The 12518-nt window shown below is 37.1% G+C and overlaps 2 protein-coding genes across 2 annotated transcripts; one reads left to right on the top strand and one right to left on the bottom strand.

The window, feature by feature from the left end:
• Window positions 1–2163: 2163 nt before the first annotated feature.
• On the top strand, window positions 2164–3721 carry LOC306881139 (lysophosphatidic acid receptor 6-like). The gene has a single exon (XM_079435060.1). The coding sequence runs from the start codon at window positions 2225–2227 to the stop codon at window positions 3203–3205; it is 981 nt and encodes a 326-aa protein (XP_079291186.1). The 5' UTR covers window positions 2164–2224; the 3' UTR covers window positions 3206–3721.
• A 238-nt stretch (window positions 3722–3959) lies between these two features.
• On the bottom strand, window positions 3960–11656 carry LOC306881121 (integral membrane protein 2C-like). Its single transcript, XM_079435037.1, has 6 exons — window positions 11495–11656; window positions 8829–8969; window positions 8481–8669; window positions 7716–7826; window positions 6994–7144; window positions 3960–5136 (listed from the first exon to the last, which is right to left on the bottom strand). The coding sequence occupies exons 1-6, from the start codon at window positions 11585–11587 to the stop codon at window positions 5039–5041; spliced, it is 783 nt and encodes a 260-aa protein (XP_079291163.1). The 5' UTR covers window positions 11588–11656; the 3' UTR covers window positions 3960–5038.
• Window positions 11657–12518: the final 862 nt, after the last annotated feature.

Raw genomic sequence — 12518 nt, 5'->3', positions numbered from 1 at the left:
TAATGGATTCTATTGGTGGGATGTTAAATCCTATTGGACAAATGCCCAAAACACACTACTTGCAATGGTTTTACTGGAAAAAGCTAATGGTTTATTTGAATGGAAACCATTGGAATTTATGTGATGGTTTCTATTGGACTTCTATTGTTTTTTTAGCAGGGTAACAATATATTAATATAATGTGTAGTATATGTAACGTAATAATAATTAATGCATATGATTTTTTAGGTTCATGTGTTTACATTTTAGTCAAATTTTGAACATTTGTCTTTTCAAATAAACATGAAATATTATAAAAACGGAAATGAACTCTAATGCTTTTATTGGAAACTCAAATATATCTACAAATGACAGAAAATACTAGGTAATTTATTCATAATTGCCTTAATACCACGGTTGTGAATGATTATCACGATGGTAGGTTATTCCAATATATTTACGTTTACAATTACCATCGTGTTTCAATGATGTATTTGTAGTGTACTAATAATATTTAGACACTCCGTTAGTTGTAAAATATCTTCACCTGTTGTTGTACAGAGAGTGCACGAGCGGAACTTAAACACGTGTATCGCTGCTAAACGATAGAAAACATTTGCCGGTTGTCTGAATGGATTGTAGGGAAATATCCCTTTCACACCGCTTTAGTTTAGCTCCCTGTCTCCTTATTTTGACTGAAAAGAACCCTGTCCGAGCGAGGCCTGATAAACCTGTGCATGACCTCTAGATGGCGTCACGACATGCTGAAATGAGGCGTTCCGAAAGGTGAATCAGTACAACAAAATCTACCCCTAACCCTACCCCCACACCCTGACAGACAGCTTTGTCGACCAATCATTAAGACCTTTCTCCACTCCCCTACCTTTTGGCACCCCCTAACCGTTCGCCACGCCCATTGCTCAAGCCTGCAGTTATCCCTACTTGTGCAAGTGAGTAGTTAGTTAACTTGACATGACGTAATAATGACAGCTGCAGTATAGGCTACTACACATCTAAAACAATTAAAAACAGTATTTAACTAATTTATTGGAATGCATACTTTATTAAATATAATAAAACATATAAGTAAAAACAATATATATATATGTTTTAAATATTAGGCTAATTTGCATCCGCATTACATACATGCAGCTTCACAGTTTAACTTAAAAATACAAAAATGTTATTTATAAAATACGTTCATCCTGTTTGCATTGAGCTCCCCTTCCCCTCCACCCACATGACTTTCGAAAAGCTGTTCTGTCTGTGCTCGTGCTGCTCAACTGACCTTTAACATCAAGACATTGACAATGAGAGAGACTGTGGTGAGGCAAGCCTGTTAGTTGATCTCTGATCTGTAAGCAGATGTAAGATTATGAGGTTGTAGCCTATTCATTTGCAGAAACATCTACTTGTATGTACTGTATATGGTTTTAAACCATATAGAAAAGCACTGCAGGTTGGAATGGAACAGTTACATTTACATTTTAGCAGAAATACAGATAGTTCACATTCATGGTGACCATGCTGACTTTACAAAACACACAGCAGATTTTCTTTTGTTGCTTGAGTGACTTGTGTGTGATTTCACTGTGTTATTATCTGCAACACTGTCAGTTTTGCCTGGCATTTTGACCTTTTGTTTTTCTCTCAGTACATGAAGGGAGAAGTTTAACAAAGACTCTATTTTAGCTTGCTTTTGAATGATCTAAAGATGACTTGGATATGATAATGATGAATTATTTTTTTTGTTTTCACACTCTCATAAAAAAAAGGTACAAAGCTTTCACTGAGGCTGTACAATTAGGTACAAAAGCTAAAATGTACATCTTTGTATTCTATTGACCCTTAAATGCTATATGGTACATTAGCAATTTAACAGTACCAAAAGTGTACATATTAGTACCAGTTGAAAGGGTAGCATAGCATACCAGTGACGGTTTGGTGTCTTTTTGATACAAAAATGTGTAGTAAACAAACACAAACTTTGAAGTTTGAATCTCACATGACCTAATTTTTCTGGTTCACATTTGACCACACATCAAAACATCTTCAACCCCCCCCAAAGCAGAGTTTGCTCCTCTTAAATATCTGCATGTAAATGCAATTCACTGACACCTCCCACTGTTTCCTGTCACTAACAAGTGGAACTAAAAAAAGGTAGCACACAGGAAAAAAATCATTACAGAGCCATTTCACATTTCAACACAGCACTTCTCTTAAATTCGCCTTTATCTTTGGAAAAATGCCACACAACAACACAGATAACTGCAGCATATCTCATTTCAGATATCCACTTTTCACTTCCACCTACAGCATCGTGCTGCTGTTCGGTCTTCCTTTGAACTCTGTGTCTCTTTGGATACTGGTTTGTCGGAATGGCTTGAGGAAATCCGTTCCGGTGATCTACATGGCCAACCTGGCCTTATCGGACCTACTTTTCACGCTTTCCCTGCCCTTTCGGATTATCTACTTCGCCACAGGTGAATGGAAGCTGGGAAATGCTCTATGCATGATTTCAGGGACCCTCTTTGCCGTCAACATCTACTCCAGCTCCATGTTCATCACGCTCATCAGCGTGGACCGGATGCTGGCCGTGGTGTATCCACTGAGATCTCGTCAGTTGCGGACGGGACCGATGGCCTGGGTGTTTTGTGTGATTGTGTGGCTGATCATCGCTGGAGTGTCAGTGCCAACAGCCTTAAACCACCATGAAAATAAGGACGAAAAATGTAACGTTACGCACTGTTTTGAGAAGTACACAGAAGAAGAATGGAAGAACGGTTTCATAATCCTCTGCTTTGTCACATTCTTTGGTATTTTAGTACCTTTCTGCATCATTCTGGGCTGTACGGTGGCAGTCGTGCGGCAGCTGAAAGGCTACAGCATGGCGACTTCCTCTAGCAGCACCGAACTGAGTAAAAGCAAGATTGTGAAGCTCTTTCTGTCCAACTTGCTCATCTATGCCATTTGTTTTATCCCATTTCACATTGCTTTTATCCTCTTCGGCCTGAGCAAACGAGACTTCTTGCATGGAGATAATACTCTGGAAATTTACTTTAACCTACAGACTGTTACCATGTGCATGGCCAGCACAAACAGCTGTCTGGACCCCTTGATCTACTATTTCAGCTCAAAGAATATTCAAGGTAGAACCAGATGTGACTCTTCATCCAAAACCGTCGGTCTCGGCCTGGTTCAGAACATGAGTTGGAACGGACAATAAAGCACCTTCCATCATAATCATTTAGGTTGTTGAGGTAAACAAGGTCTTTGTCTGAAAGGAAATGGTTATGTAAAAAAAAAAAACCCAGGTCTTAAACCAAGAGCTGACTCGTGCAGGAGAGCGGTGCACATCTCTGCTCATGTGCATCGCGTGAAAAGGTTGCAACTCTGTTCTGAAGACACAGAACATTGAGCGAGTGATTCATTACCTGCCAATGTGATAAAAATACTTTATGTTCTGCAAAACTTGCATTGTAACATATCATCAAGGGCAGTAGCTACTGTAGAAATATCTGTCCTTCTGGTTGTATATTACTGTTTTGTTGCATTAGCTGCATTTCTACCAGCATTACGGTTGAAAAAGTGTTCATTTTGTCTGTTTTTGTGTCATTGAGCAATACATTTTAACTGCATTTTTATTTGCCCAGGATTGCACTGATTTCGCATAGTAATATATGCACTTTTACTTTTGTGTCATGCATTATGTTGGTCGAAATAAACCAAGCATACTTCTGCCAAGTTTAATCTATTTTACATTCTTGTGGTGTGAAAAAGTGAGAAATTGTTCACATGGTTGCATGAAGTTGACAGGCTGGCATAAGGAAATGAAAGTTGAAGTTTCGAATCAAGTGTTGAAGTCCACACCCTCTCCTGTTGCTTCACATGAGGGATATTTTTCAAGTTGTGGTTTGTGGGCAAAGTGTGCTGAAAGGTCTGTTGCATACGCTTACTTATCTGTAACGATCAGCAGACTTAGGGTTTCAACTGTTTATTGATGGATTTTTACAAGCGAATATTATTTACAAAGCAGCAGAATAGAGTGCATCAAATCAAACGCCTCATTTATTCCAGACAAAGCCAGTTGTTGCTACACCAGTATGTGGAAGAGGACCAAATACATATAAATGGTACAATTAGAAAAAGTGCAAGCAAAATGAAATGATTCCACCTCAAATGAGGTCTAAGGATCTACCATGAAGTCATGGATGGACCGTACATTAAAAAAAGGAATAGGAACAGCAAGGAAAAGATTTCTGCACAGCTGTGCCTAAGAAAATTCACCTTCCCCTTAATTAAAAGCCCATTCTTATCAGTATAGACTTACTGCATTTAGAGATGACAGAACATTTCAAACCAACATCCGGTGGCTAGTTTTTCACATTTTTCTACAAACTTTATTCACATGTATTAAAAAGCAACACACACAATTGGATGTCAAGTTAGGAAATCCAAGATAAGAAAACTTATATTGCTTGTATCACGTTCAAAAACTCACGCTATGACTTAAATAACCGGCTTAAAGTCATACATTTCTAAGATATGAGGTATACATCTTTTGGCATTGAAGACAATTTTCTAATACTGGATTTCTTAGCGGACACAGAAAATAATGAACGAATGAAACCATCAGTCTACACAAACCGAGGCTTTACAGAGGAAGAAAAAATTAAATGCAAATCATTCATCAGTGCATGCCAGACGTCTGAGACTAATCTCACAGTTATATTTGAGGAAACTTCCTCACTAGAAAAAAAAAATAAAAAAAAATAAAAAACACAGATAACCTGAGTGTGAAATGAAACCACAAACTAGAGTGTGCTTCCGAATATGCAAATCAAAATCTAATATAGACAAAAAAAACCAACAAACAAAACACACTTGGGTGAAAAAATTACAGTTTATCCTTTGAAAATTTGAACAAACAAACACACAAATATGGCATTATCTAACAATGTACAGGTTTATCATGCTGATAAAGTGCTGTTAAGCTGGACAGATGAGGAAGGGTCAGTTTTGGGTTTTGCTCAGTAGAGTTGAGAAGAACGGAGGGAAACTACAGCAGGAGTCGCTCACAAATCTTTGTCTCTACGACAAACGTGTTCTCGAAGTGCCGGATGCTGTGGCAGTTCCTGGTCTCCCTCTTATCGACGCCTGAGGAAGAAACAGATTCCAGTCGGGTTAAGCAAGGATATTGCATGTACTGTATTGCATAATTGTTGCATGTACATTTTCCTGTGTGCAACATCATAATTACGCTTTTTGTGCTGCCTGGTTCAGAAACTATTTTACACTACCATTCAAAAGTTTAGGGTCAGTCAAATTTGTTGCTTAATATTTTAGAAGTCTCTTATGCTGACTACATCTGCATTAAAATACAGTAAAACCAGTAATATTGTGAAATAAAATAACTGTTTTCTAATTTAATATATTTTAAAATGCAACTTATTCCTGTGATGCAAAGCTGAATTTTTAGCATCATTATTCCAGTCTTTTGACCCTTCAGTAATTATTCCACTATGATAATCAAGAAATATTTTTATTATTATCAGTTGAAAACAGTTGTGCTGCTTAACGTATTCATGGAAACTGTGATACATTTGATAAGATTATTTCTAAAAAAAAAAACAGCATTTATTTAAAAAGGAAAATAATTTGTAAATAGTTTGATCAATTTAATGCATCCTTGTTGATTAAGCGTTGATTTCTTTCAATAAAATAAAATGGTAGTGTATTTTCTCCATAGAGAAATGTATTTTTTTATGTATAAACAACTCAACCACAACTAACTACTCCCAAACAATGACTAATTACAACCCATAATCCTGAACAGAGATCCACTCAAAGAAAACGTTCCATGGAAATGGGAAAGAATTCATTCTAGTTAGTTTCTGCAAGTTAACTAGGTAATGTTACCCGACTACACAACTAATGCCTACCCCTGTCTTTTTATTTCTAATTTACAAATATTTTTCTTCGTTTCAAACTGGAACTGTTTTAAAGCTGGATTCATCTCAAAACTGGTCATTGGCTCTATTTTCTAAGTGAAAAATACATTTTTGGGAAGTTGAACTCAGCGGTCACAATCTTGGTGTGGCGCAAATGTCACAAGTCAAGCTCTATTTCCTGTGGCTACCCAGACACCATTTGCGCCTGGATGAGTGAGAGGAAGTCCTTAAGGAGCCAAGCTACAGCTCCCACACCTCAGCCTCCGCATCACATCACAGAGAGATGCCCTCTGATCCAAACGACAACTCCAACAATGCATCAGTGCCTGACGTGCATCACATCCCCCTCTGTGTGGTTTCCTAACCGGAGACGTTCTGCGTACTCTACAATCGTGAGTCACGCTTACACCTACGAGCGCCCGCATTAATCAGGATGAAGACGGGTGTCACACGCACCAGACTGAATGTACCCAGCGCATGCCCAGATCCACCTGAACATTAGACTTAAGCACGCCGACAGTTTTAATAATCAGGAAGACAGTGTTGTGTTATCAGCGTCCGATTTTTGCAAGATAACTGGGTGGATAGAAATTAGAAAGAAAACCTTAACTAAACGAGGCGACAGACAACCACGTCTAAAATATGGACAAGATTGTTCTGTTTGAATACATTTTAAAATCTAATTTCCTTCAGTAATCATTCTAATATGCTGCTCAAGAAACATTCGTATTATCTTCAGTGTTGAAAACTGTTGTGCTGCTTACTGTGTTAAACTACCATTAAAAGTTAACTATTCAGCAAGGATGTTGTAAACTGATTAAAAGTGACTGTAAGCACACATCATTTTACAAAAGATTTCAGATAAATGCTATTCTTTGAATTACTAATTCAACAAAAAAAAAAAAAAAAAAAACAGTTCCCAGCCCTGGTGAGTATACAAGTCTTCCTTCAAAAACCATCTTATTTCTTTTAATGTTTTGTAATGATAATAATATTATTATTATTATTCACACAGATGTTTGACGTAGCATACACCAATAAGTCAAGAAGTCATGAAACTCACGTCTTTGGCTGCTACGGCGTCTCAGTCTGTAGGTTTCTTTTCCGTAACAGAGCCGGTGGATGAAGGGTCCCAGCTGACGCATGTTCCTAACGCGCCCCGTCACCACCATCTCTTCCTGAATGATGTAGGTCTGGGGCAAATACATCCCCCGCTGCCAAAACACATGCAATGGTCACATGGGGCTACGGGCTTCATTCCATCAACACTGACACATTAGCTATGAAGAATTAAACAGATTAGAAATGTGTGTGTCACCTCTGCTAGGGAAGTGACAAATTCCCTTTAGTCTTTGCATGCATTCACTTGATTATTTTGAATAAATTAAAACGACTAACAAAAAAAAAATAATTATAATGTTACTAGATTAAATGCTTCAGAACTAGGGGGAATTTAAAATATATATATATAATTATATACTAAATATTTTAATATACATTTTATTTAATAAATAACTTATTAAATTATAGACTAAAAATAAATCATAATATTAAAATCATTAAAAATCCTAATCCTTATCCTAATTTTTTCTTCTTCTATATTTCCAGGTTTTTCATGACCATGATGAAGTTTTTTAAATCACATGATTTCAGAAGGCGCAGTTCTTCCTTCAGAAATCATTCATGAAATATTTCATGTTTCACATTTCAGAAATAAATGCTGCACATCAAACATGTGACTCACTTTTGTTCATGCGTTACATAAAACTTTATGCAATCTGTTACCTTGACATTGACAAGCAGCTCCCACAGGTTCCTGGGCGCCATGACGATTGTCGTGTTGAGTTCAATAACATAGCACTTATCCAACGCAATGTCGTAGTAAGCTGTGAGTCCCTGTGTTAACGAGAAAAGACAACACCTCCGTTAATAACAACTCTAGAATCAAATGAAAGATGATTTGAGAGATTTGTTAAAAAGTTTAATACATATACCACCATTTAAAATCAGCACTTTTAGTCAGCAAGAATGCATTCAATTGATCGAAAGTGACAGTAGCACGATTTATAATATTACAAAAGAAAATCAACAGTTTTAACAATCAGGAAATCAGCACATTAGAATGATTGTGACACTGAAGACTGGAGTAAAGATGCTGAAAATTCAGCTTTGAATCAGGAATAAACTACATTTAACAATATATCACAAGTCTTAGTAATATTCTGAAATATTATTATAACTTATGTTTAGCACTTATGTTCAATTAAATGCAGATGAGAGAGAACTAAATGTTCTGCTGGCATTCTCATAGATTTATAGCTGCTGGGGAACTTGGAAACATTTGCACGGACTCCTGTGCTTGGCACATTGCGCTGAATATTAAACAATGATTTCAGCAGACAAAAGGTTTCCTTAGAAATGGTTCACAGTCCATCTGGGGGAGCCGTGATGACTAACACCATCTTTTGTGCAGCCAGAGAACTAGAAGAAGCTGTACCAGAGCTAAACGGGCAGAACTTCTCTTCAAGTGCTTCTAGGAAAGATCCTCACCCTGTGAAAGTCGTGAATGATGTCAGCTGGGTCGCTGCTTCCAAAGTCGGGCACAGGCACGCTGATCTGCTCGTAGTTGTCATCCAGGTAGATGCCCACGTTCTCCTCCAGCTCCTGTCTTCCAAGTAACGGGGCGAACAGGGGGTCCTCGTACATCACCCGACAGTGGAACAAACTGTCCTCTGGGATCTGGAGAAAGAAAGCAGAGTGCACTTGAACCAGTGAACGGAAGACTGAGTGAAAGATCCAGCAAGGTGTTGCTATGGTGATCGCTATGGCAATGAACTTTAATAGGCTTGTTCATGAATAAAAGATGCTTAACGGATCCAGTGACGTCTAGCGTCTCACCTGCGGGCTGAAGTAGTATCGGTACAGGCATACAGACGCCACGATCAAGCCTGACAGGAAGATCACCAAGCCGAGAACGATGCACCAAAGGCCACTAAAGGGAGACTTCTTAGATCTTACCGGGAGCACCAACTCATCCTCCTGGGAAACAAAACAACTTCAATTAGTTTTATGCATTCAGAGCATTTGGGATAGTTTTCATTGGCTTTTTGATTCTGGATTGCAAAAGAAGAGTCCATCTAAAAACGAAAATTTGGTTATTTACACCCCCTCATTTTTTGATACAACTCTTCTTCTGTAGAACACAAAAGATGACATTTTTAAGAAAGTTGGTAATTAAATGGTTCCAGGAACTTCAAATTCCAGAATCTTCAAAATATCTTCTTTTGTGTTCCACAGAAGAAATAAATGCATACAGCTTTGGAATTTGTGAGCATTGATAATGCTTGGAGATGATTTACAGTACATCCAAATTTCCCATTACAAAATCAACACATGCAAGCTGGCACAAACTGCATGGCAAAAATTATTTTCTTACTCAGTATTTTTGCATTGTTAAACATTCATAAATCAAGATACATATTACCTGAGAAACAAAAAGGCTTAAAACTAGACAAAAATGTATAAAAATTAAGTGGGTTTATGCTTAAAAAAAAAAAAAAAAGAATTCTCTTATCCCACCTTTTTATCCCCATTTTTCTAGTTTTAAGCATAAACTTTTCAAAGATTCATTTTTATAAATTGTCCAGAAAACAATATCTAAATAATGTTCCTCCTTAAATGCATCTTGATTTAAGAGTCTTAAGATATTTTTAATGAAAACAAGACAAAAATAAGAATATTTTATAAAAGAAAAACCAGGTACATTCTTACTCCACTGACATATTTTTGACTTTTTTTTTTTTAAGCATAAACCTGCTTCATTTTAAGACATTTTTCAGAAAACAAGACTTTAAATTTAAGTAATTTTTAAACACTATTTTTTTTTTTGCAGTGCACCCAACCCGCCAAGACATTAGTCACGGCAGCATCTCAAGACGTCAGGTGGCGTGAGCAATCCATCTGCCTCCAGTCTCTCAGAGGTGCAGAGGACACCAGCTCGGATCGGCCCACGCAGGCTCTGGATCATTGTGACTCAAACAGACTTGCTGACAGAGCTACTATCTCCGCCTGGCAGAGTGATATTTATGGGCACGTACTGTACTTCCACGCTCCTTATTTGTACAGGAGTTCCTATCTACGTAGGGAGGACACACAGTAGCAGCGGGTAGGAGACAGTGTGTGGGTACCAGGCTGAAAATAACAGCACTAGTATCAGATTAGATGAATCCACGTCATTTTCACTCTAGTAGGGAAAATGAATGCAGACACACGAGGTTGAATTAAAAACGTGACGCACTAGAGAAGCAACGTTCTAAGTCGCCCACAAATGTCCTACTTTATAATGCTTTCAGATACTCCCAGCTGAAGTCTAATAAATGGATTTTATTCAGCTTTCTAGTTAAAACCCCAAAGATTTGATGCACATTAACAGCTTCCAATGAATCAAAAACTGATGCATTATCAGAGATTAGAAAATTATTAAATCTGCTGTCAGCATCATATTCCTCAGAACCGAATACAACACTCGGATGTGAGGCATCCATTTTGTGAAAGCAAAGATCCTATTTCACCCCGGCTGATGGGATCAAGCGTGTGCCTGTCTGGGTTGGAGCGAGTACTGAGTGTCCCAGGCACATCAAAACAAAAGGCTGCGGTTATCTGCACGGTCACAGCTCAAGTCAAGTGGTAATAAAAGGTTTTGCAGTTGAATAACTGCCATAATGGGAACAAATAGCAAGTGTCCATGTAGAGGACACACACACACACACACACACAAATGCAGCTCAAGCCGATTTGTTGTGCACTAATCTGCAGTGGCGGTTCATGCTGAGAGATGATGTAATATCATCCTGCTGTGCATCTCAATGCTGGCTTGCATCTATCAGCTGTAAACCAATGCAGAACTGCAGGTCCAAGCCTGGCAAAGTGTATAATATATACTTTAATATTACTATATTCATAAAAGTCTGAGTTGTTCAGTTTAGACAGAAGACATCTGATGCTTATTATCAATCTGTAATAATAAAATGAAGACAGAAACTGGTCCATTCTCACAAATAAGAAAATTGTGAAATCTGCTGTCAGCATAATTTTTGTCTGACAACAAAGAGAAAAGTTTTCCTGTGCATCTCAATCCTGCCTCACATCTAACAAGTGCAATACATTTTTACACTTTTTTTTTTTACTTCAAACATGCACAAGCCTGCCAAAGTGAATAATAATATTTAATGGATTACTAATACTAATCATCATCATTATTATTAAGAATAATAATTGCATATATTATATTTCACATTACAGTTTTGTCTATTACTCGCCTAACTGGTTTAGAGACATAATGGCACTGTTAAAGTACAATTATTAAAATGCAATATTATTTTTTTCTTAAGCATAAGCAAAGCATAAATTTAATAGAACAGCATTCAAATAAAAAATATATTTTTGCTTTCTGAATTTTTTATTTCTTTTTGCCTGGAGGAACATGACAAAACAAAGGATGGTTTCACAGCAGACCACAAAACAATAAACAATAATGGGTGTTTAAATAGGAAGCTGTAACTCACGTGAGAGCAGGGCATGTGAATTTCCTCTTTGTCTCCATCGTTCTCCTTTTCCGGCTTCTGTGCAGTTACTTGCTGAAAAGATATCTTCACCATTTTGACGCTTCTTCCTAGTTTTCTGCGGTTAGGACGTCCAGTAGTGATTCTACCACCAAGCACGCTTCTGTGCTGTGAACGGAGCGCTCGACAGAGGGCGAACTTAAAGAGGATTCCCTCGCTTCCGGTACACTTCAAATTAAGAGTCCACCAATCGGCGTCTGTTTTCTAAAATTAGTATCGCTTACAATTTTCTCAATAAAAAAAAGCCTCGTCTATTAACCCGTGCATTGCCTATTAACCCGATTTATGTTCCAAGGGACAAAAATGACAATGTTTTATTTTTACTCCAAATGCAACCATAAATAATAATCATTTGGGGGAAAACCAGTTAACCATTTCATTTGATATTCACACCATTTGATATATGCATAAGCATTATCCATCCATTCATTCTTTTAAGATTTTCATTCTACATCCATTCCCATAACCGTATTATGTTTTGCGTTATTACACATTGATGTACTAATATTTTAATTACATTATTGGTGCATAGTTAAGATATACATCCAATCTAAAAATACTTTGCATAACAATGTCTTAATGTGCACAAATGAGCCCTTGTTTTACTACAAATAAAACCATAAATCCATGCTTACCACAAATTTACCACAATAACCATAACCACGGAATTTGTAGTACAGCTGTGGTTTTACAAATGGTAATCGATGCGGCAAAAAAAAAAAAATATTAGGCTACTACACATTTACTATAATAAAACCATGGTTAATCTTCGTAAATGCTAGGTTCATTTGTCAAATTAATAACCTTGAATGATATATCAAAAGATTATCTCGCCATGAATGTGATCGTACATTAACAGAAAAAAATACAATTTAATAACTTATACAAATTTAAAATAATTTTGAAATTAAAGTAATACTTGGAATAATTAAAAAGTATCCCACGGGATTTTTGTAAATCAGCCATT

Source organism: Barbus barbus, assembly GCF_936440315.1.
Source record: "Barbus barbus genome assembly, chromosome: 15".
Lineage (NCBI taxonomy): Eukaryota > Metazoa > Chordata > Actinopteri > Cypriniformes > Cyprinidae > Barbus > Barbus barbus.
Note: the sequence above shows the minus strand (reverse complement) of the source record. Positions and strands in the feature narration are given on the sequence as shown.

Bases quoted from the DNA above. Each gene is read 5' to 3' on its own strand.
- LOC306881139 (XM_079435060.1), top strand. From the start codon at position 2,225: ATGCCACACAACAACACAGATAACTGCAGCATATCTCATTTCAGATAT.
- LOC306881121 (XM_079435037.1), bottom strand. From the start codon at position 11,587: ATGGTGAAGATATCTTTTCAGCAAGTAACTGCACAGAAGCCGGAAAAG. The intron at 8,970-11,494 runs GTGAGTTACAGC...TTTGTTTCCCAG, and splicing joins TTCACATGCCCTGCTCTCAC to GAGGATGAGTTGGTGCTCCC. The intron at 8,670-8,828 runs GTGAGACGCTAG...TTCTTTCTCCAG, and splicing joins GATACTACTTCAGCCCGCAG to ATCCCAGAGGACAGTTTGTT.